Here is a 25,923-nt window from a genome sequence, read left to right as displayed (position 1 = left end):
GGGTCCAGGCTGGGGATTTGAACCCGCCACCTTAGGTGTACGTGGCTGGCGCCTTAGCCGCTTGAGCTATAGGCGCCGAGCCGACTTTTCTAATCTTTAGAAAGATTGTGTGTATTCATTTACACATTGATGAGTTTATATGGATTAACAAATTGAGTATTCCCAAAGAAAAATAAATAGAATCCAAGTGGCTAACAAGCATATTTCATTTTATCTTCATATGCAATTATTTTTATAGCAACTTGTTGGAAGTAGCCCCCCCAGCTCAGCAGTTCTTATCTAAAAATAAATTTTAATAAATTGGTCTGATTTTTCAAGGGCCACCAATTCACTGATTGAGGTATTTTTTTTATGAACCACTTTTATTAAGCTCATAATAACAAAGTGGCCTGAGGTTCAAAAGTCGGACTTTTCCAAAACAGGATATCATCTAAACTAGAACTCATGGTTCATATCTGCCCCTCTGTTTGCTTTTATAAAGAAGGTTTTATTAGGATGCATCTATGCCCACTTGTTTGAGTATTGACTATGGCTCCTTCCACAATATAATGACAGAGTTGAGTAGTTGCAAGGCCTGTAAAACCTAAATAAAATATTTGCTACTGGTCCTATCCAGAAAATGCTTGCCAACCATTGAACTAAGGTCCCCAGAGTAGCAGTGTTGCCATCATCTAGGAGCTTGTCAGAACTGCAAAGTCTCAGATAAAGCACCAAGGAATTTGTGTTTTGTTTTTAACAATTCCAAATGATTTTGATGCAAGCTAAAGTATGACAAACTTAAATGTGCAAACAAAACACCTGAGGAACTGTTAAAAGGAAGATGCTAATTCATTAAGTCTGAGGTGGAACCTGAGATTCTAAGTTTGTATTTCTAATGAACTCCCCTGATGCTGATGCTGCTGGTCCTCGGGCCACACCTTGAATAGCAGAGGTCTGGTATTTTCCTCTGGCATCATCCAACAGCAGAATTACCAAGGGCACTTGTCAGAAAAAATTTAAAAGGGGCAGCCAGAGTGTCATGAGGAAACCAACTCAAATGCTTTGAAATGCACCCTGAGGAGAGTATAGTTCTGAGGACTTACCTTCTTCAGTATTTCTGTGTTCAGCAGCATGTAAATGTCTATAGTACGACTTTCTTCTTTAGCGAGAGCACTAAGGTTACAGTGCATTGTTAGGCAAGGGATTCCTGGTTTTTCACAGTCCTTAGAAGAAAAGGCAGAGGATTGTCAAATGGTATTAAGACAATAGAGAAATCTGGCTTGGTGCCAGTAGCTCAGCAACTAGGGCACCAGCCACATAGACTGGAGCTGGTAGGTTCGAATCTAGCCTGGGCCTGCCAAACAAACACAACTACAACCAAAAAATAGCTGGGCATTATGGCGGGTGCCTGTAGTCCCAGCTACTTGGAGGCTGAGGCAAGAGAACTGCTTAAGCCCAAGAATTTGAGGTTGCTGTGAGCTGTGACGCCATGGCACTCTACCCAGGGTAACATAGTGAGACCTTGTCTCAAAAAAAAAATGGAGAAAAGACAAATCCATAGCAATTTATAGAGTTCTACTAGAGCTCTACTATTCTATCCTAGTGACTAAGGACTAAGGCAGTTCCAGACAGAGAAAATCCACAGGAAGATGCAATCGTTCTTTCTCACCACCAGAGGGCATTCAAAGGATTTCCCACCTGGCGGGCACCAGAGCATGCCTTCAAGTCAAGCGATTGGGAGAAAGTAGCTCACGGGTTTTTCCCACCAAAACATTGGATTTCACAAGGAGAAATAATTGTTCTAAAAAGAAAAACATTTACATTCTGTGTTCTGAAAGCAGTATAATGAGTTTGAACATAAGATATATTTCCTACATAATGTATTAATAATTTCTGTCTGTCCAGTGGCAAATACATGCTCAGGTAGGGTCAATCATAGGGCTAAGAAGTCATGTGACTCTTGTTTAAGAAAACACATAAGTTACAATAGGAGCGTAAACTCCAAATTTAAGTTACAAAACAGGAATATTTATTCCTTTTGTAATGTAGGATCCAAAATGTATATATGTATTATACATTATCTTCATGATATTTCATGTATAAGGTAAATTTTCAGCCAGACACAGAGTCATAATTATCAAACAAGTAGATGTCATCATATCTAACAATTCAAAAGACTTTTAAAAAATAGTTGTATTATCTTTACTATGTAAGTGAAAACATCCCAACATTTCAAATAGCAAACAGTCATACATCTCTATAGGAGAGGAGAGTGAGGAAGGAAATGATAAACATGAGATGTGCCTGGGCTGAAATGAGGAGCTAAAGAAATGTTACCAAAAATATAGATGGAGGCTCTGGAAAAGTAGTATGATTCCATCTTCAATACCTTCACTTTTCAAAAAATACAATAAATAGAGCAAACCTGAAGTGTACTTTTTTTTTCTTTACCTAGAGAACCACCACCCTAAGACACAGGACTTCTCCAGCACCTAAGCAGGTTCCCTCATGCCCCATCCTATCAGTATTCCTCCCAAAGTAACCACTATCCTGACCTCCATCACCATTGATCAGTTTTTGCTATTTCTAAACTTAAAATAAGTGAAATATTATATGTGGACTTTGGTTGCTAGCTTCTTAAAATGATGTCTGTGAGATTCACTCATGTTTTGTTATGTTAGCAGCTGGTCCATTGCTGTGTAACATTCTAGTGTATGCCTATACTATAATTGTTTACTCATTCTCCTGTTCATGGTTATTTGGACTGTGCACAGGTTTGAGCTATAAGATTTCTATGGATATTTTTGCACACACATTTTGGGAAACACAAGTCCTCATTTTTCTTGGGTATATACTCAGGAGTGGAATGGCTGGGTAACAGGGAACATATATGTGTTATTTTAGTCGACATTGCCTGTTTTCCAAAGTGCTTGTACAAGAATCATCATTCTCATTTAGACTCATACTAGTTGGAGAAGCATCTTACTTTGCAATTGATAGGTGCAAAGATTTTCCTTTTGCTAGGTAATAAGATTGGAATGTAAATTTAGCACTTTGAAACCTCAGATCAAAAACTAGGAGTTTACTACAGTCTTTGTGCCTTTATAATAAGTCAATTGATTAAAACCAGATTTGAGAAATAATAAATATCAAATAGAAAACTGGCCTCTAATCTCAGGCTTGTCTTAAACTGGCCTCTAATCTCAGATAACTGGCCTCTAATCTCAGACTTGTCTTCCTAGTGAGGACCACCTGTGTTATCCCAGCTACTGAGCAAATCCTTACCAAGACTTTTCTTCCAGATTTTGTGAAGAAAGCAAATATCGTGTGGAAGATATTTTCTTGTTCTTGAGGGATGATGCAGGGGGTTGGATTTTTCTGGAAAGAGCAGTTTCCCTTCTCTTGGCCCACCTGAAAATGAAGAGAGGCCTATCAGAGTGGTCAGTCCCAAGAATGATCAATGATCCCAGAGTTCCCTACTGTCAAGGCAGTAGCAGTAGAGCTTGAATTTTCATTTTTAGCCTTGTCCATTTTCCAGTGGACAACGATGACTGACAGGCTGAAAAGCAGAATTTATGGCATCCATTGGACAAATCATAGAAAATGTGGATCTTAAACACCTAAATAAGATGAGATGGCACATGGAAATGAGATATGATTAGGGAATATTAACAGTAAGAATAAAATTAACCTTATATTCCATGGTTTCCAAAGCACAATTATAAACATACTTAAGGCAATTCTTATCTGGATGAGGAACATGAAACTCAAGTCATTTGCTAACAATCATGGAGTCAAGAACCCAAGTCTTCTGAGACCAAGCCTCATGGATTAACTACTGCCAGAGGTTTGCAAACTGTTCCAAGGAGCCCCTAGAGTGCAGTAAAACCCCTTAGGAGTCCTCCCAGGAAGAACCAGCAGCAGGACTGCTCTGAGTACAAGAGCTTCAACCACATATGATGGCAGCCACTACACTGAGCCAGACAGGAATTTGCATGGCCAATGAGCTCTTGATGGGTTATCTGATTTTGCTTCTGACAACAATGACAATGGTGCTGAGCAACACCAATACTAACAAAACAACAGTGTATAGCTCTTCATGTTGATTTTCTTAAGAACAGTGCTCTTTTCAATGCTTAAATTAAGGAACTGTTGAAAAAACTAAGTCTTCTTTCTATATCATCATATCATACTGGTTGTAGCTAAAGACTGGACAGAATGTGAAGTCAGACCAGAAAATTAATTTATAATTCATAATTTAGATACAATCCCCTTGCTCACCAGAATTGTCTGTTTAAACTACCCTATTTTTAATGTCCCCGAATAAAATATAGTGTGTTTGAAATTATTCAAGACTAGCTGTCAACTTTAAGAGTTTCAACTTTTCATCTGTGAGAGGAAGTTTTAAAATTTTCACAAGAAACTTCTAACTTAAGCTAATAATACTAATTTTTTCATAAAGCACTATAAAACAAGACTACCAAAATTTGCTAAGTTAATCTCAATTTTACCTTTGGTTTGAATATATTTCCCAATTTACTATATATGTCAGGAAAAAAATAAGGAGATGAAGGTTTATTTTCTCAAATTAACTGTTAGAAAAGAGAACATTGCTTTAGCTTCTCATGGTTTGGGACTTAACTATCTTTTAAATGTCTCTCATCATTTGGGACGCTCTCAATTATTTTATTTGAACCACAAAATTTGGGAAGACACTCTAGCCTGAAATGATCTCAATCAATATTGGTTTGGGATGATTGTAAAGGTCACTAAAGGGAGGTTGTGGGAAAAAAGCAATGAACTTTAATGCATATTTGGCAATTATTCCTTGCATGCTATTGTTGAAAACAGTGATAAATACTTGAAAGTTAATTTTAGAAAGGAATATGTAAGTTGCTTATGTGGTAAGGAGCATGAATATTCAATTGTAAGACAAGTGAGAAAACTGCTACAATGTTATGTAAATGGGTATTCAAGTGTTACAGTAAAATTTCAGCATCAAATAGCATCAAAGAGGGATTCACTAAAAGTTCTGCATCTCAAATAAACCACTAAAAAAGTGGCTTAGTAATGATACACATTGATCTCAAAAGATGCACATTTGAACAAAACTGTTTTGTGAAAAGTGACAATGAAAAGAGAGCAATATTCTAAATTAATGTTATTTTTACATGACTTCTAAGTATGAAATGACATGATTAAGTTAAATATAATAAACAGGGAGTTGATTATTTCATCCATTTTCCTAACTTTTTGAATTGAAGTAAAATTCACATTTACTAAAATGCACAGATTTTAAGGATTTATCTAATGATTTTCAACAAATGAAATCACCTAGTGACCATCACTCCAGAAATTTCCCTCCAGATCTCTTCCAGACAATTCCCACCCATCCCCATCTCATAGGCAAGCACAGTTCTGATTCCTATTAAGTTGGCAAAAATAATTTGTTAAATTTACCTCAACAAATTTAACAAATAGAGGGAGTAGGAGATGTGAGATTTGGGGCTTACCCTGTATTAGCCATGCACAGTATATTGCAGATGGAAAACATTTGTGTTATTTTTTATTTTTATTTTTTTATTAAATGATAGCTGTGTACATTAATGCAAACATGGGGTACAGTGTCGTGTTTTCATATACAATTTGAAATATTTTCATCAAACTGGTTAACATAGACTTTGTGGAAAACATTTATGTTCATTGGGCATTTGAGAATTTTACTGTGCATAGTCATGCTCTTTTTAGTTTTTCTTCATAGTCATGTTCTCTTAATTCTCATTAGTCTTTCACTCTGGAGCATGGGGGTCTCCATGTCCTGTTTGTCTTCTGGAGTGCACATTTGCTGACAGACTACTAGAAAAGAGTCTTCTGCAACCCTGTGGCATTCATATTCTTGTTAAGATTACTACGCATGGCCACCAAAACACATTTGGTCTGAGTTTAAAGAAACAGAACCTATGAGTCTTGCAGGACACATCCCTCCGTAATTAAAATCAAGACTGGGGGCAGAATTCTTCCTTGCTCTGCAAATTGGTGCTTCAGGTTTCCAAGCAGGGAGAGGAAGCTTGGAAGCAGAGCCCCAATCCAGCCAGCTTCACGAGTGTGCTTTGGGTGTAAGGAGCTGGCGCTGTCATCTGGCCACAAGATGCCCGCAGAGAGGGGCAGGGGGCTGGGAACGGCAGAGCAAGGGCCTCAGTTTCAGCCCCAAGTGCCAGAGTCGTGGCTCAGAACTTAGTTTTCCTCTTCCACTGGGAGCTTCTGGGGTGGCCTGTGAACAGGGTAATGACGATGATGTGATGCGATGTGACACTTAATCTGCCCTCAGTGGAATTTAGAGAAGGGAAGTGGAGACTGAGTTGGTGGTGAATGAAAATCTTGGCCAGTTATGCTCCCGACTGTGGTTACACGGGAATCACTTCAATTGGGGAAAGCAATGTTTTTCTGGAAGGTTCAGGGTGGTCCCCTTTCAAAGGGAGATTGAAAGTTGCTTGGTGCTGCAGGAGTCTGATTCAGAACAGCCAATCCTGGTGCAGAGGCTCCCTTGGCTAAAACTCAGCAACTCAGAACCTGGCCAGGTCATCCATGGGAGGGGCTCTTTGGTGTGTTCTGCATAGACACACATGTGATGGCCACAGCAATAACATTTAATGCTTGACAGCCCTTGTTGTGGGCCAGGTTCTTGGTGTATTTCACATATCATTCATTCCTCACAATGAACCCCTGAGGCAGGTGCTATTACTATTCCCATTTATCAGATGGAGAAACTGAGAGGCAAGGGGAGACCAGATGACCAGCACAGCAGGATTAGGACATAGCATCTAGGTGCAGGGATCTGCATATAAGCACTTTCCCACATGCCTCTTAGGTGAAGGCTGAGGACAGAGCTGGGGCAGGACTCACAAAGGAGTGCAGGTGGAGGGAAAGCATCCTTTCCTCTTCCTACCTTGGCTAAAGCATAGGAAATACTAGTTTGTTAGCCTGCAAATCCCAGAGTCCTGCAGCCTGACCCATTTCTGTCATCATGGCAAAACAAAACAAAACAAAACTCCTGCCTAGATAATGGGAGATAAAAGTGCCTGCTGACTGGGGGGGCCAGTTTGTTCTGTGCTGTCTCTTGGGCTGGAAGGAGTGTCTTTGGGTGTTGTTTCTGGAAGGCAGCTCTGAGATCATGTGGTCCTATGGCCTCAGCTGACAGATAAGGAAACAGATAAGAGCCCCCCCAAGTTTAGTGACTTGTCTGAGGCTCTGTGGCTGGTTGTTGGCAGTGTCGGGCAGCCTGTGAAGGAATTCTATGCATAGGTGCTCTTGATGAACACTCAACAGTCCCCGGCTTCAACCCTAGCTCTGCCTCTTGACAACTGCACCAATTTGAGTCTCTGGGGCCTCAGTTTCCTCATTTATAAAATTAGGATGTTGGCCTGCATGATAACTAAGGTTGTCCTCAGTTGCTCATTCAACACTCATGGGCTATCTGTGCATTTTCATTAGAGTATGGGATCTACTAATCTAAGGTGACCAGATTTTAACATTGGTAAAGCGAGACACCATTGGGGGGGATGGGGCCTGGGGGCAGGGCCTGACAATAATGCAAACTTTGATAAGCAGTTCTTGATAATCAGTTCTCAACAATTATTTGTTATTATTAAAGTTTAACATTATAAAATTAACAAAAATAATAAAAAACACGTGTCCTGGTGAAATAGCCACATGGCAGCCAAAAACCATATATTCCCTTCCTGTTCTCCCGTGTTCCCTAGCTTGTTGTGCATTCTTTCCAAAAATCGGGGCTTTTTAAAAACACTGCAGGACACAGGACAAATTGTTAAAAATCGGGACTGTCCTGCCAAAAGCTGGACGCTGGTCACCTTATTCTAGAGGGGGAGGCTACTTGTTTGTTCCAGACAGTTTGGCTCTTCTGAGCTAATTGTCCTTGCCTAGAAGCAAGGGAGGGATCCAGTCTCCTTCTGACACCTTGCCCAGGAGGGGAGTAGGGAGTTTACATTAGCCTTTTCATTTCCAAATGGAGTTACATTAACCTCTTCATTCCCAAATGGAGTTGCATTAACCTCTTCATTCCCAAATGGAGTTGCATTAACCTCTTCATTCCCAAATGGAGTTACAATAACCTTTTCAGCAGCTGAAAACCCTATATTCCCTTCTCATTCTCCCGCTGTTCCCTAGCTTGTCAGGCATTCTTTCCAAAAATTGGGACTTTTTAAAAATGCTGTGGGATGCGGGACAAATTGTTAAAAATCAGGACTGTCCCACCAAAAGCAGGATGTCTGGTTACCTTACACTAATCTCATTAGGCAGATAAGCAATTACTGACTCACAACTTGGTTTTAAATGCCCTCTCTGCTCAAAGTCAAGGGAAGTGATGCTTTCTTCGTGTATTACAGGCAACCTAAGTACAACCCAGCCCATGTTCAATAGTGTCATTTTTCTGGCTGGCCAAGGACTCTGTGGCCATTGCCTCCTGCTCATCTTGGTCCACTTATTCCTTGTATATTCCCAGACTTTCAGAGTTCAGATGTTGTGACATGTGACACGGATGCTCATCTCCTTGGACCTCTGGGAGCTGGAAAAGGTCCATGGCTATTGGAATTTGAACAAAAGGACTTTACCAGGCATAAAACAAGATACAAGCAGGACACAGTGTTAAAGCTGAGTTTTGTCAGGCAGCTATTGAGGTTTCCTGTTGGCATCCATCCTCCCCATTACCCTGACCCCAAAGAAAATATTGTGCAAGTTGAAATCAAGAGATGGTGGTGATTTGGGAAGCTGTCAGGAGCTCTGGTTGTGGGAACCTAAGGAGTGGGCATCACTTGATGGCAGAATCTGGGTTAGCCTCGGTCAAGGGAGTCTTTGTGGTCATAAGCTGCCTTAGTTCCAGTCCTATCAGGGGTTGGTGTCCCCAGCTCACTCTAGGAGGTCTGGCAAGACCTTGCTTCACGAAATACTGGGTTTGAAACATGGATCAGGGCTGACTCCATTGTTATGGTGCTGAAGAAAAGAGTCTACCCTTGGTTTTAAATGGTATGGTCATTGGCCACCAGGTGGAAGAAGAAGTCCAGACTCTCCAGACTGAGGTGATCTAGATAAGGGGGTAGAAGAAACGGCTCAGGGGAGGAAATTCCATCAGGTGCCTCTAAGAGTTGTTTGCTGGTTTAGAGTAAGAGTAAGGACACAGGTCTCCCTAGGACCCCAGGGCCGAAAAGCTCTAATGTAGTTCCTGCCCCTGGGCCTGAAAATAGGAGGGACAGAAAAGTCATCTCATTTTTTTCCTGAGTCCCATGCCCCAAGCACATTACCCTAGGAACCATTTCTTGTTGCTGGTGGTCTCATCTCTAAACTGAGTTCAGAGATAAATGCAAGCATTAATTAGGTGATTTTCTAAGAATTCTGGTATACATTGAATACTTACACACCTGTGTGTGGTGGATACTATTAGTAGGGTAACCATATGATTTATTGTTCAAATTGGGACATTTCTGAGAGTGAAGTTGGAGAGTCACCCAGAGAGAGACATTTATCAGGGATATGTCATGTAAACTGTGACATCTGGTCTCCTTAATTTTCACTCCTATTTTACAGATGAGAAAACTGGCCCAGAGAGCTTCAGTAACTTGTCATGTACCTAGAAGCTGTGAATGTGTGAGAAGCACACCTCCAAAGTCCCTGCCAGGATGTTTTCCGGCCTGTTCCATCTTCCTTGCATTCAGGCCACGTAGGTGCTATTCCCCACCCTGAGACCCCATCTCCCCTTGACCACTATCCACTGTTTACCCATTTTCAGTCCTTCACCCTTCAAAGCATAGCTCCTATTGTGATTATAAATCTTGTCAAATTTTTCCCTATACCAGGAAGTCAGTCCCATCATGATCCAGCTCAGAGGAGGTAGTATTTTAAGTGGATTTTGAAGGATTTAGAAAACTTCTAGAGAGTAAATAGGGGATATGGGAGAGGATTCCAGGCAGAAGGGAACAACATGTACAAAAGCATGGAGGCACAAATAGTAGCGTTGAGTTTAGGGAGCCTGGGAGTTCTACATGGGCCAAGTATTGAATGAATGCTTGGTAGCAATGGTCAGAAATGAGGAAGGAGAGGTGGGCCTAGACATGGAGGATGGCCTTGTAGGGGGTAGTGGTGGTTACCCAGAAGGTTGTGGGAGCCAGGGAAAGCTCTGGAGCAGGAGATTGTATGATTTGGATTGTGGGAATTAACATGTGTTATTCTCAGTATATTTTTAACAGGGTGAGGCATAGGTGTCGCCTTTCTACCAGTATCAGCCCGATCTCCTGACCACACTCCAGCTGGCTAGGGTCTTAGGGATGGGGAGGGTCACCAAAGTGTCCTTGGTTTGATGGCCCTTGAGTGTAGTACACAGACAATAAAAGAAAGATGGAAGATTAATTAGCAGAGGAACAAATTCAATGACAGCTGTACCCCCGGGAGCCATGCTTGGAGTGGATCACCAGTGTGGTTTTGGGGTAAAAATAAAAACCTAAAAGCTATGATCTAAAAGCTATGTTTGTTGAATTGACTTGGATTAAAGAGGGCATAGGTTCATTTTTGAATAACATGTGTTTCATGTTAACTCACATTTCTGTGTTAATCGTTGACTTTATGTTCTCTGTTACATCCCTGGGCCACTTTTCCATATCATGTTACAGAGATCACAGCTGATGGCAACTGGATAAACATGACCCGCCCCCAGCCCACCGCCTGGTTCTCTGAAATCACATACTCTCTAGTTTGAAAACTCAGAGAAGGCTTTGCATGTCTACTTTACTAATTCAATTACCTACTGCCTACTCTGAGAACCAAAGTATCAGAAGACAGGAAGTCCTATTCTGCTACAGGACACCAAACATTTACCACAATGGCTGTGGTGAGATTAATTTTAGGACTCAAAGGTTTTAAATAAAAATAGTACTCAGCAGTGACTGAGAAATGATAACAACTGGCTAATGAAGCCTACTTAAGATGTCTAGTTTTAGAAAGATAAAAGAAATAGCTTCATATCATCCATTCAGCAAAATGCAAACTGTAATTTACTGTTGCTTACAGGGCCCTTCAAATCATATCTGAAACCATGTTGCTTTGATTTACTATTGTTTTTTGGTATTGACCAAAGAACAGCAAATGATGACAATATTTTAACAATACATCCTAAAGACAAATATTTTCATGTATCACTATTCACTTCGAGACTAGCAATGTTGTAGACCCAGAATAATTTATAAGGGCTGGGTGCTCAAAGGCTCTGATTTTTCAATTGCAATGACGCTAGGCCAGAGAAATCGTGGTGAGATCTTAGATGGTTCTTTATTACGAATATGCCTACTTCTAAGTTACAGACATATTTGAAATGTCCAGAACACAATCTTGTGTGTATGTGTGCATCACATTAGTGAGGAGTTCTCCAAGTCATCCTGTGGCAGATCTTCAGAAGAGTGATGGATTCCTGTCCTTTGTTAAAAGGGACCTCTTTTTAAAATTTCAGATTATTATGAGGGAACAAATGATTAGCTTACAACATTTGCTAAAAGGGATCCCTTGTTTATCAGTTTGGTAAGCTCTGATTTTCACCTTCCAAATGTGTTTATGTAAATAGACAAAAATCCAAAGAGGCAGAACCCTCGGATTATCACAACAACCTGAGCTAAGATAATATGAGCTTCTAGCTTTGGACAGTTTCTCCTAGGTTCAGTGCTCAAAGAACCAAGTGAAAAGCTCAAATAAACGGCTCTGTTTTTGAACTGAAAATAGTAAACAAAATCATGTAACAGCTTTCAACAAATAATAGCCCACTCCAGACCTGCAGAGCTGGGGATGGAACAGGGGGAACAAGGAGTCAAAGAATGACCTACTGTCATTTAATAACAGAAAGAAAAAGATCATGACTTTAACTCCAGATGTCTTATCTCTTCCTAACTGAAAACTGTCTTCTAAATAAAATACTTGCTTTCTCCAATCCCTTCCCTATCCCTTAAGGCAATCATCCCTGTGAAAAGCTGTGCAGGGTCTGAAAAGGTCAGGGTATTACTTTGACCAAAACTGAAACAGAAAATAAAGGGGCAAAGCCTCAAAACCAGTGTTCTGGAGGAAAGGGAGAGCGTGAGGCATTGTATGATTTTGACTTGTATGTGAGTCTGCCATTATTTCATGAGCAATTTCACTTCTTGTTATCAGAGCCAATGAATTTTGTTTCTATCAGCTTTAGGGTTTGGATAAAACAGGATCCCCTCCCCCTATTTCCTCTGCATGTTTCAGGCCAACATGCTGGAAAGTCAAGAGTGCCGGACACCATTAGGCTGCTTTAAATTAATTTATACATAATCAGAAAGAGAAGTCCCCCAGATGGGGCCCACTTCACAAGCATGGGGATGGAGTTAAAGTGATGCTTATGAGAAGTAGTTTCAGACAGGCAGTGACACAAAAGAATTTCCAGATGCAGTCAGATTCTCTTTAGCAAAAAAGCGAGACATAAGTATGTTATCTGAGCACTTGACATGCATACCAAAAATGTTTTCCTTCCATAGATAATGAAATATTTTGGCAGCAGAGGGGTCTGTTGATTTGGGTAATAAATGAATCAGTAGTCTTTCTGTGGGATATAACACAGTCCTTGGAATTATATCAGTTTGTCTCAATTCTGGTTCTAGCTCTTGGACTCATCTTATTGTAAAGAATGAAGCTCAGATCCATCACACTGAAGGATAAAGTAACATACCTACTGATTCAATGGGTTGTCTCAGCATTTACTGGATGTATGGCTTCATTATTACCCTGTTATCTAAAGGTAAAGAACAATTGTTCTCTGGATGCTGAGTTTCCTGCGTCACCATCTACCCAGAGATGTTCTCAAGGTTTCTGCTGCTTTTCAGAGGGTACATATACCAAGGCAGTGAAAAGTAAGACCTAGAGGGTGGTGCCTGTGGAATAGGGCACCGGCCCCATATACTGGGGGTGGCGGGTTTGAGCTCGGCCCTGGCCAAAACTGAAAAAAAAAAAAAGTGAGACCTAGATGTCATTTGTTAAAATTTCCAGAACCTCATGGGAGGCCTGAATGTGCATTAGGCCATAAATTTAGATAATTAAAGAGAGGTAAGCGAAGTTGGCTGTCTGACTGCTAGGGATATAATTATTTCTCAGTGTCTAACAATGTTGAAGCAGTTATTTTTGGTCCATAGAAACTTGGGGTGTATGTCAGAAAAGTGTTTTCCTGTTTTTGTGCTTCTGAAGCATACACAATTAGTCCTTGGCAGGTTAAATTAGAACCATGTGTTTGTCGGCAATGGCCGATGAGCTCTGTTTATCCTCAGCGAGATTTCCTGTTATGGGCTTTGGTAATAACCCGTCACCCCTGCCATGGCAGGGCACTGTGTCATGTTGCTTTTAAGGTATGAGGGAGAGTAAACTGCATCATCACCAATTTTTAAGGCCTACTTATTTTGGAGACCAGCAAACACTAGGCGCCTAAGCATCAGTATTCCGACTGGCCCCCACGCTGGCAGTGAAGCATTAATGCTTCCAGATGTCACAGCAGCTTACAAGACATCTGGACTGCTTGATAAGACCGGGCGCCCTCAGTCAGCAGGGAGACGGCACTGCTGGCTTGATTTATTCTCTCTGTCCACAAGGGTTAAAGGGCAGCCTCTGAACCATGTCGTGCACAGATAGCCTGGCCTGAAGTTTACCCCCACTTTCCAGAGGGTGTGTGTTCAGTATAATTTGTGCACAGAAACACACACTTTCTCCCTTTATCCAAGCTCAAATTGACCAAGAGCCCAGGAACGTAACTCTTATTCCAGAATTCAATCAGCCATCTCCCTTCTTTTAAGTGTTTGGCTTCTGTTGAGAAAAAAAACTTAAGGCAAACCTAATCCTGACCCATTTCAGGAACGTGACTATTCAGCTCACAATCATACATGTGCAGAAAGAAGAAAAAACCTGGTTTGGGGCTATTGCTGAGGTCAGCAGATGTTGGGGAGGGAGGGAAATGAAGAGAGAGGGGGTGGGGGGTAGGGAATATGTTTTCATAATATCTCTGACCAGGTTTGTGGACTTTAACTCATAGAAGCTTTTGTTTCTGATAAGTGATTTAACTTCTTACTTTAAAGCTTCACCTTCTTATTCTCACAATGAAATTAAGGCAACCTCTGCTGTGGCTTAAAGGAATTTGTCAAAACACCTCTACTTAGAGATTTCAAGTAGAGATGGAAGGTGTCCTGGACCCCACCCCAGAGTCTATGAGGCGTGGATGCCTGGTGGTGATACTAACAGAGTGGGACTAGCCGTCTCTTTCTTTTATCTAAGCACATACCATGGTCCAGACTCCAAATTCTGCAGATACACAGAAAACAAGGGCCATGGCCCTTAGTCTTAAAAAGTTTATAATCTCACGGAAAAGACAACAAAATAGTAATTTCAGATAGTGTTGAGTGCTGTGAAGAAAATCACATAGAGTGAAGTGGAACAGAGAGTAATGGTAGTTTAGGTAAGGAGATCAGGGAATACTCCCTGGGAAGATGGGCTCTAATTTCATTTTGAGAAGGAGCCAGTTATGCAGAGATTTGAGAGGTCAGAGTTCTCAGCAGATGCAAGTGCAAAGGATGTGAGGTAGGAGCATCTGGAAAGGTACCTGAGAGGGCTTGGAGGGAAAAGAGGAGGTGGTGAACTGGTCTTGAAAAATGAGTACAGCCAGAGGATAGGGAGAAGCCTTGAGCAAGGTCTGGAGGCCCAGGGAGGTGTGTGGTGAGTGTGTGCAGCAGCCTTCATGGTCGGGAGGTTGGGAGCGGGGAGACTGGGAAGGATATTGTAGAAAATGGCCTGGAAAGGTGGTGGGGGAAGGTCACATAGGGTTTGGACTCACGATTTTGGCCATTAAGATCTCCTTGGTGATGTTTTACTGAGAAGCTCAGTGGTGTCTCTAAGTGTTTAGGACTAAAGTTCTCAGATGGTAAACCAAGTCCTTGCTGCCTGAGTAATAACGGTTTGTGATGGGGAGAGACTGGATGAAGAGACACAGTATTTTATATTGGATTTTAATTTATTTAAAGAATATGGAGAGAACAATAAGGATACCCTAGGATGAAAATGAAAATTAAAGGAATTGTAATATTTTTTTGGAAAGGAAAGGAGAAAAATAATTAGGTAATAGCTCAACGTCTCTGTAAGAGCAAACAGGGCAATTGTTTTTCACTGTAGCTAAGAAAAGACTGGGGGAAATCAGAGCATGAAGAATTGTGGATAGTCATAACAAGGGATTTAGGGATACTAGAATGGCTTAACAAAAAGAACTTGCTGGAACACAGTTCTGTTGTACTGGGGAGACGTCTCGATTATATTCTTTCCAAAGGTAGAGGGTTGGATCATATAATCCCCCCAAACCAATGTAGGGCTGTAAATCCATCTCCTCCTGCAGGAGATGAGTTTCTAAGCCTTGAATCCTTGTTAGAAGGAACCTCTCACCCAGAGGGCTGGTTTGGTACAGAGTCAGTGCTTGAATTTCTGCAGAAAAAACTTAGGGTGAAGGAGCAGGGGAAAGAAGCATGTGTTCATGATGGGACAGAGTAACAGACACTGAAAAAGAAATATGTGTTGTTCAATTTTGTTTTGAGTTATTTGCTGGGTTGTTTCAAAGTGCCAGGCTGGCTTGTGTACAAGTCTGGTCACAGCCTCCAGTAAGCCTGCTCCAGGGGAGACTTCTTGTTACAATTATTCTCCGAGCATAGCTAAGTCATAACACCCGGACTTTTCTGATGTGAAATGTGCCAGCTTTAAAAATCAATGTCACTGTCGACTGCTGTTGCCAGCGAAATAAGTCATTTATATTGTGGCAGAAAGCTCTCCCAGGGTGTATGCTAAGGAGCGCACACACACAGAGGGACTTTCAGATGTCCAGGCTGGACACCACACAGGGACATCACAGAGGCTGCCATTTCAAAGGACAGAAATCAAATAGGGCTAACATCAAGGGGGAGAGAATTCTCAGGAAAGACAGAATTGGCAAGGCCTTCATGCTCAGAGAAGATCTCACTATAAACTCCTGTAAGATCACTTTGGTGCCCCAACCCTGAATGAAGATCCCCGTGAGAGCTTTCTTGACCACTCTGTTTAAAATTACAACCTTTCTCATTCCCTATCCTCCTGCTTCCTTAATTCCCCGCCACCTCCCAGCATCTATCATCATGAAATATACTCCATGTTTGACTTATATATCATACCCCACCAGAACGTAAGTTACATGAGGGATTGGAGAATATTTTTTGTCTATTTTCCTCTCCAGTAACCCACCAGTGCCTGGCATATGCTGAGTGCAAAGTACTTGAGGGTTTCTCAAATATTAATGTGAAAAGGGGTTCAGCAGGTCTGGGTGGAGCTTCGGATTCTGCATGTTCACATTTCTTACTTCCAGGAGATGACAGCGCTGCTGGATAGCTAAAAGTCCAGACAAAATGATGGTGTGAGGCCTTGGAGGCAGCTGTCCAGTCCAATGGTTAAGAGTGAACACTAATTTAGTCACCTGCCGCTTACCTTGGCTGTCTCTTAACCCTTCTGTGCCTCCGTTTCCTACCAAATTATTACGAAGATTAAGTGAATTTGTCCTGGTAAAAAACTTGATACAGTACCTCTGTATTATACTTACCTGAAGTAAGTTCTTAATAGAAATGTTTTATTAGTTTTTACCCTGAATCTAACACTCCTTCTCAGAATCCTAAGACTGTTAACGTATTTTATGCATAATCAAAATAAGAAAAGCCTACATGTATGCTGAGAATATGATAATCCACATATACTATCAAAAAGTTAGAAATTTCTGCTGCACATACTATGTATTTTGAGACAGGTTCCTAAAGGAAAATTGTTGGTATTCATATGTGAAATTTTAATAGTATCAAATTGCTTTCCATACCAGTAGTATTCCAGAGTAATCATTTGTTCTCATTTTAGCTAGCAAATATTAACAATCTTTTAGATTTCTAACAGTTTAATAAGGAGAAAAACCTCACTGTTGAGTTTTTAAAAGATATTTATTTATTTATTTATTTATTTTTGAGACAGAGCCTCAAGCTGTTGCCCTGGGTAGAATGCCATGGCATCACAGCTCACAGTAACCTCTAACTCCTGGGCTTAAGTGATTCTCTTGCCTCAGCCTCTCAAGTAGCTGGGACTAAAGGCACCCACCACAATGGCTGGCTATTTTTTGGTTGTAGTTGTCATTGTTGTTTGGCGGGCCCGGGCCGGATTCAAACCCACTAGCTCTGGTGTATGTGGCTGGCACCTTAGCCTCTTGAGCTACAGGCATTGAGCCCATTGTTGAGTTTTTATTGTTCTGACTGCTGGTGAGGCTACTTGTCCTTTTTATGTCCTTCTTTGCCATTAAAATTTCTGTATGCTCATTTGCCATTAAATTTTCTCCTTTTGTAAATGTCTTGTTCATATCATTTTTGCCCATTTTTATCATTTTCCTTATTTTGTAGAAGTGATTTGTATATTATTTGTTAAGCATGTTATAAATACCAAATATTTTTTACCTTTGTTTATGATGCATTTTGGTTATACAAAAGTATAATGTCTTTCTAGAGTTAAATCTGTCAACCTTTTCTTTATGGTTTAGATCAGATGTCCTCAAACTGCAGCCCCCCGAGGACATTTATCCGGCCCGCTGGGTGTTTTTGCCACCACTGCCTGTCCTGCTTAGCAGCCGACTCGTCCCGGGGCCTGCAGTCCAGCCCTCCAGAGGTCTGAGGGACAGTGAACTGGCGCCCTGTTTAAAAAGTTTGAGGACCCCTGGTTTAGATTTTATGACTTGCTCAGGAAGAAGGGCTACCCATTCAAAGATTATAAAAATATTTAGTACTTTCTGCAAATGACTGTTTTTACACAAGACTTTAAATCATCTTTTTGTTTTTCCTGTGAGGTACAGATTTTTTGCAATGTTTTTTGCAATGTCTTTCTAAATAGACAGCCAATTGTCTTCACATCATTATTGAGTAGTCTTTACATTGCCACTGTTGGGGGCCATCATTTCATTAAACATCTTTCCTGCTCCCTTCTGTCCTCTTTTTATGCAACTCCAATTGTGTGTATTTTGATGTGCTTTTCAGTGTTCCATAAAGAATACCAAAGGTCTCTGAGGCATTGATCATTTTTGCACATTTTGCTTGTTTTTTATTTTTCGGTTCTTCAGATTGGATAGTATGTACTGATTCATCTTCCACTGCTGATTCTTTGTCAATGAAATCTGCTGTTGAGCCCCTCTAATGAGTTTTTCATCTTAGATATTTTACTTTCAATTCCAGAACCTCTACTTGGTGATTTTTATAAAGTTCATCTGTTTTATAAGCCATTTATTTAATTTCCATTTTGAAAATTTTATCAGTAACATTACTTATACTCTCTATTTGGTGAGTCATTGCTATCATAGTTTATTTAAAGTTTTTTTTTTTTTTTTTTTTTTTGCAATTTTTGGCCAGGGCTGGGTTTGAACCCGCCACCTCCGGCATATGGGGCTGGTGCCCTACTCCTTTGAGCCACAGGCACTGCCCCCATTGTAGTTTATTTAAACACAATCTCTTTTAGTTCTTTAAACATACAATAACTGCTTTGAAAGCTTCGTTAAGTCTAACATCTGGGTTCCTCATTGACAGTATCTATGGACTATTTTCTTCTTCCTGTGCAGAAGTCATACTTACCTGTTTCTTTATGTAAAATCTGTATCTCTTTACAAATGGATATATATATTTAAACTGAACATTTTAGATTATATACTGTAGCAATTTTGGATGCTCACCTCTCCCCCTTAGGGTAGCTATTACTTTTTTTTGTTTCGTTTGTTTGTTCAATAATATGCTTAGACTAACTGTGGAGTCTGTTTCCTCTGGGGTTTGGTGCTGCTCATGTTTCTGCTGTTTTATATTTGTTTTTATATTTAAGCCTGATTTCAGAGGGGTTGTTATGGATCAGTATAGCTTCTGACAGCCAGGCAGTTCATATGCTACCCTCAGCTGTACTCACAAGTCCTCACAGCCACTCAAGTGATTCTCTTGGATTTTTTAGGAAAACAATAACAGGTTTTACAATAGGGATACTTTAATTTGTTAAAATTAAAAAAAAATTAGTAATTAATTTTTTGTGATAAAGCTTATTCATTTCTTTGTATTATTTAGGTCTCCAACACTACTAAATTAGAGAGACAATAGCAGGGACTCATGCCTTGTTCCTCTCTGGTTGATGTTCTGTATAGGTTCTAGTAAAGAACCTTTGTGAGTTGAGGAAGCTTCCTGCTATGACTTCTTTACTAGGAACATTTTGTTTAAAAAAAAAAAAAAGGGATATTAAATTTAACTTTTGATCTGGGAAGCCAAGGCAGGAGGAGCTTGAGCTCAGGAGTTTAAGAACAGCTTGAGCAAGAGTGAGACTCTGCCTCTACTAAAAATAGAAAAATTAGCCAGGTATGGTGGCAGGTGTCTGTAGTCTCAGATACTCGGGAGGCTGAGGCAGGAGAATCACTTGAGCCCAGAAGTTTGAGGTTGCTATGAGCTAGACTGACATAATGGTACTCTAGCCTGGGTGACAGAGTAACACTTTGTCTCAGAAAGGAAAAAAAAAATCCACCTGGAAATAACACCACTGAAGCAATTTATAAAGTAACTTATATACTCAGGGAAAAACCATTCATTGATATGGAAATTGTAAAAGAATGTCAAAGCTGTAGGATGCTTAGATTCCCCAGTTATGTTTCAAAGTATGAACAACTGTCTCTCTTAAGGAGAACCATAACTGATTGACAACATGAATTAGCTTTCAATTTAACAGCATGACTTTATGCAATACTTCAAAAGGAAAATAAATATTATTCAATTGCTTTGAATGAACTGATAGTATTGACTCAGGGCAGGTCTTATACTTCATTTGGGTCCTAATAGAAGATTTTCTTTGCTACAAAGAGTTATTCACTTTGGGCACTCTTACCAACAGAACACAGGGAGAACTACTTTCAAGATAAATGTCATGAGGCAGTGCCTCCAGCTCAGTGGGTTGGGTGCTGGCCACATACACTAAGGCTGGTGGGTTCAAACCCAGCTGGGGGCAGCTAAAACAACAATGACAATTGCAACAAAAAAATGGCTGGGTGTTATGGCGGGTGACTGTAATCCCAGCTACTTGGGAGGCTGAGACATGAGAATTGCTTAACCTCAAGTGTTTGAGGTTGCTGTGAGCTGTGACACCATAGCATTCTACCAAGGGTGACATAGTGAGACTCTGCCTCAAAAAAAAAAAAAAAGATAAATGTCATGAATTTCATAAATTTAGGGAGTGTATGTACACACAGTACACCTTTCATGACAGGAAAACATGAAGGGGTTTATTGCACAGATGAAAAATGTATTAACAGATCCAGTTGCTCGCATTTTTTTCATTGTATCTTACATGTGTTAAAGCTACTATCTTAAGTGACACTTTGCAATAAGTTATAAGTATTGTTAACTATATTTGTGCAAATGCAACACAGCATCTTCAGTTTCATAACACGCTAAAGTTGAATGGTGAGGTGTTCAGTGTGGATTGCCATATCATTCTAAAGTGCACTGGCTATTGCAGAGATGAGTGTTCACCAAAATTTTATCTGTGACAATAGCTAAATTTTATGATGAATAGAAACGTGAATTAGTAAGATTCACATAGGAATGCAGTATTTCTGTGTGATACGATATTGAATCAAAATGACTTGAGTATTTCTTTGCAAGGTAAAACTAAATCTATATATGACATGTAGCAAAAAAATCTAGGCATTTCAAAAAAAAGCTGTCTTTTCTCAAAATACTTTTTCTTCAAAAGGAAATTTCAGATGAACACTTTCCCCATTTAGCAAAGGTCACTGAGGAACAGGATGATACCTGTGCGTCATCTGAAGAATACACAGCTGTTATAATTGGAGAATACCATGAGAGCTTCACTGACTTTGAGAATCATGACATCACACTTGAATGAGCATTTCAGCCTTATCCAATTGATGTCATCAAGGCACCCAAAGAACTACAGATGGAATTGATTGTGCTCTCAGTAGATGACATTTTAAAGGCATTGATCAATGCTAAGAAATCAATTGAAAAATGGAAAAATGCAGACTACTCATGCCTTCAGCAACATTCCCCAAAACAGTTTTCTTGCTTTTCTACCACTTATTGCTGCAAATCTGCATCCTTCTACCTACCCCAAATCAATATGCCCTTAAAGTCAGGAATGACGGATACCCATCTAGAGGATCAACTGAAATTATGGACCTTTAGACTGCAACCAGTACTCAAATGCTTTCCAACAAAAAGCAGACACAACAAAGTCATTTAAGGTTAGTCCCCTTTTAAATGAGCAAACAGTTTCATTGTTGAAATTAGGCACATAGTAGCTAGATTTTATAAAATAAGGTACATTTTTAAGTATATCTAATTAAAGTTTCTTGAATGCAGCCTTATTTAAAAAAAAATTTTTTTTTTTTTCAGTTTTTGGCTGGGGCTGGGTTTGAACCTGCCACCTCCGGCAAATGGGGCCAGTGCCCTACTCCTCTGAGCCACAGGCACCACCCAGCCTTATTTAAAAATTTTAAGTACATTTTTAAGTGTATCTAATTAAAATTTTTTGAATAGAGCCAAATTGATGTGGCCTTCCCACATGAAAAGATTCCTCACTCCTGGTGAGCTCTATCTCACCTCTGGGCTGGTCTACCTAACTGCAGCCTTGGTTACTCTTTGAGAATTCTGTTACTTTGTGAAAATTCTAAATATATATATATATATGATAGTTTTAAAAAGGCAGAGTTCTGAGAACTCTATGAACAGAATGCAGCCAGCTCACACCACTTGGGAATTTGAGGGTTTATTCAGCTAGGCTGACAGACAGGCAGTTCTATAAATCTTTAGGAAAATCACTTCTAATGCTTTCCATGCCAGCCAGTTATTTATAAATTTGCCCCAAAGTCCTTTCCAGTGGCTTTTTCCTGGGCCAGATGATCAATGAAGAGGAAATACTGGTTTTGAGATATCTGACTGACTTAAATTTCTTGATTAATGAATAATTTTGCGCATGGAGAAAAAGTCTGAGATCTCTCTATAACACTGTAGATGTCCATGTGGACAACTCTTAGAGACCATGCTCTATGAAACAGACCTTCCTAGAAGTTGGGGGGAAAGGTGGCTTGGTTAGTAGAGTTAATAAGACCTAAGAAAGTAGATGGGAGTGCACGTGGCTTGTTAACCTCATGCTAAGTTTGAGCTGCGATACACCATGGGTATGGTACACCTGTGCTTTTCTTCTGTCAGCTCACAGGCACATGGTGGAACAGGGATGGACTATCATGAGGGATGCATATCAGGATGGGTGATCTGCTCTACAGTCACCACACACGGGACCCAAGAGGACAGCAATGCCAGAAACTGTTATCACCATCACACAATGTTTTCTGAGCCTCCACCCTGTGTGTTGTGTCCTCTTCCACTCTGGGCTCAGATGAGTCACAGGCTGTGGGCCCTGCTGCCCCAACTTTTGAGCTGTCTGTGGAGAGAGTGTCCCTTTGGCTGAATGTCTCTCACATGGCCATATGGACAGCAATGTTCTCCCAGTCCTCTCCACGTGGGCTGCACATGCTCTGAGTAGTGACCTTTGTGCTACAGGCCTTCGCAAGGGGCTGCCTGGCAGGTACCACCTTCCCACTTCACCACCCGAGTATTTGGGACACAGCAGCTCCTAGAACACTCTGATAGGAGCACACAAGTTGGAGGTGTTAAATCATTCCTAAGTGGTCGAAATCCAAATTGCTGAGCAAAAGGGTTCTGTAAAGATTGATATCAATATGAGACATTCCTGGACTCACTGAGAAAAAACAAGCAAACCTCTTCTATACTGTGGATTTATTCTTTCAGTCCACAAATATTTACTGAGCATATGTTATATGCCAAGTGATACTGTTTGGATGTTTGGCCCCTCCAAATCTCATGGGGAAATGTGATCCCCAGTGTTGGAGGTGGGGCCTGATGGGAGGTGTTTGGGTCATAGGTGTGTATCCCTCAAGAATGGCTTGGTGCTTCCCCAAGATAATGAGTGAGTTCTCACTCTATTAGTTCAGAGAGAGCTGGTTGTTTAAAAGAGGCTGGCTCCTACTCCCGTCTCTTCCTCCCTCTCTTGCTATGTGACACACCTGCTTCCCCTTCACCCTCTGCCTTGACTGGAATGTCCCTGAAGCCCTTACCAGAAGCAGATGCTGGCCCCATGCTTATTATATAGCCTGCAGAGCCATGGGCCAAATAAAATCTCTTTTCTTTATAATTACCCAGCCCTAGCTACTCCTTTATAATAACACAAACAGACAATGATACAAAGCATTGACTGCACTTGGTCCTGGAGATACAGCAGTGACCAGGTAGACAGAAATCCCTGTGCTTATATTGCAGGAGGTGGGAAGGAAGCAAATAAACTGGTCTAGTAAGACAATAGATGGGACATCAGCTGGTGACTAGGGTGAAGGTGAAATGTGAGCAGAAAAGGAGGATGAGGTATGCTGGGACACAGGCTATTCAGGGAGCTCTCACTGAAAAGGCAACAATTGGGCAAGCATCTGAAGAGGGTGAGGGAGGAGGTGATGTGTAGCTGTGGGAAGGGCATTCATGTGGAGGGAAAATGGAGTGCAAAATATGGAGGTGAGAGAGTGTCCAGTGTACCTTAGGACCAGCAAGAAGGCAGTGTGGCTAGAGCAGAGAAGAGTGGGAAGAGGAGGAGGAAATGAAGCCAGAGAGTGACAGGTGATAGCTTGTGAGGCAGCAGAGCTGGTGCAGAGGTATGACATGGCTTAATTGTTATTTTGGAGGGCTTCATCTGCTGGTAGGTCAAGAAAGCGCTGCAGGGCAGAAGTAGGGACCTCAGTGCAGTTAACTGCTACAATAACTCATGTGACAGATGATGCCACCTTGGAGCAGGGGGCTGGATATGAAGGTGTAGGAGGTGGTAACTTTCTGCATTTGTCATGAAGGTGGAGACATCAAGTTTCCTGACAGGTTGGATGTGAAGTGGGAAAGTGAGAAGCATCAAGAATGACCCCAAGTTTTTGACCTAAGCAACTGAAGGATGGAGTAGCCTTCTGCAGAAATAGGGAAGGTTGAGGGAGAAGCAGGTGCAGGAAGGTCCTGTCAGGTGTTCAGTTTTCTGGGCAAGACTGATAATTGTTAGGCCTCCAGATAGAGATGGCCTGAAGATAGCTGGCTATCAAAGTCTGGAATTCATGGGAAAGGTCTGGGCTGGAGAGAAAAAGTGGCATCACTTTTAGTGGCATCAGCACAGACTGGATTTAAAGTCATGAGTCTGGGTGAGATCTTGGACAGTGGGTGTAGAATACAGGTCCTGGGCCCTCTAGAAGATGGGGAGATGAGGAGAAAACCAGAGAGAAAGGTGAAACCAGGGAACATAGTGTCCTGGAAGCCAAGGAGAATGTTTCAAGGAGATGAGCAGCAATGACCATATACCAGTTATCAAGCTTCCTTTGAGATAAAAATCAACAGCAGTTGACTCAGGGTCAGGTAGAGGTATACATTCTGCACAGTTTCAACCTACATGTGTGTCTTATGAACTAGTCCTTTATCTCCAGGCATCAGTAGCCCTTTGAAAATCTTTATGAACACTGCAGATTTTCTCAGCAAAATGCACTCAGACACACACAAGACTGTAGACAGTTGCTAGAGGTTCTCAACCTAGTAAAGTCCATCCTAGCGGTTTGGCTCATAATCAACCCTTCCCTATCCCCCAAGAAGGCTCTTATGGCATTAACCAAACTGTCTCAATGTAAAAAATTCAAGTATCACAGGTCCCCGGCTTTCCTAGACATATGTCCAAAGGGTAGAATGAGTTGGCTTTTCTGGGCTCTTAGGGGAGATAGACATCAGGGTGAGGTGAAAAACAAAATTGGAATGGACTGGCTCAAGGCTGACAGCAAAGGAGAACTCACCACCAGTTCCTGGACATGAAACACCTCTGCACCATCAGATGAGAGTCGATTGGGGAAAGAGATGCTGACAGATGACCCAGGAAGGGTGCTGGGGCCAGTGTTGTAGACCTGTGGGCGTGGAACACACACAGCAAGTTTTAATGGAAAGTAACAGCTCTCACTTCATGCCATGCAATGTATACTCCAAGATTCTTTGAAATCATACCCAGAAATTCTAGGTTTTGGATCTAGAATGCCAGGACTTGAAATAAAGTAAAATATTAAATGATAGAAAATTTCAACAACAATAGAAATCTTTCTAATATCCACTTAAAAAATTCAAATTTTTTTTAATTTGAGTAAGAAATTATTTTATTCCCTTTTAGCATTTTCTTGTCTTCTTCCTATTAAAAATTATATTTTTCACATATCTAGAAATTTACTCATAGACTGTTAGACATTTGGTGAGAACTCAGACAGTATAATCTAGTCTACTGGTTCTCTGACGTAACTATGAGAATCGTCTGAGGGGCTTATTAAAACACAGACTGGGGCATATGGCAGGGGGTCATGCCCAGAGTTTCTGTTGCTGTAGTTCTAGGCTTGAGGATTTGAATTTCTAATAAGTTTCCAGGAGATGTTGCTGCTGCTGCCCCAGAAACCACCCTGGGGGAATCCCTGAGCTGGTTCAATCTCTTTCCTTTAACAGTTTGAGGTAACAGAGGGGTCTTGGAAGGGCTTTTTTTACTGCACTGGTCAGCCGATTTGGTTTCTAGACAATTTGCAGCTCTTCACTCGCTAATATCATTTGATGATATCTGTGTATCTCTTTTCTGTCCTAGCATTTGATCCTAGAAAATTTTACTCCTCTTAGCTTCCCTACCACCCTTTCCATAGTCTGTATCCAGAAGCCAGTTACTTCCTGAGAAATGAGGGCTAAGCTGGCAGCCACAAAGAGACCA

General features: G+C 40.9%; 1 protein-coding gene across 1 annotated transcript in view; it reads right to left on the bottom strand.

The window, feature by feature from the left end:
• ITGA9 (integrin subunit alpha 9) overlaps positions 1-25,923 on the bottom strand; it is a 346,390-nt gene that overhangs the window by 34,358 nt on the left and 286,109 nt on the right. The window contains exons 23-25 of the mRNA XM_003781794.3: positions 24,983-25,090; positions 3,265-3,390; positions 1,083-1,202 (exon numbers count right to left, since the gene is read on the bottom strand). Coding sequence (XP_003781842.1) covers positions 1,083-1,202; positions 3,265-3,390; positions 24,983-25,090 — 354 coding nt within the window. The remainder of the gene's footprint in view (positions 1-1,082; positions 1,203-3,264; positions 3,391-24,982; positions 25,091-25,923) is intronic.

This window comes from Otolemur garnettii, unplaced genomic scaffold, assembly GCF_000181295.1.
Source record: "Otolemur garnettii isolate 467f Iridium unplaced genomic scaffold, OtoGar3 scaffold00002, whole genome shotgun sequence".
NCBI classification, from domain to species: Eukaryota; Metazoa; Chordata; class Mammalia; order Primates; family Galagidae; genus Otolemur; species Otolemur garnettii.
This window is presented reverse-complemented; position numbering and strand designations above follow the sequence as displayed.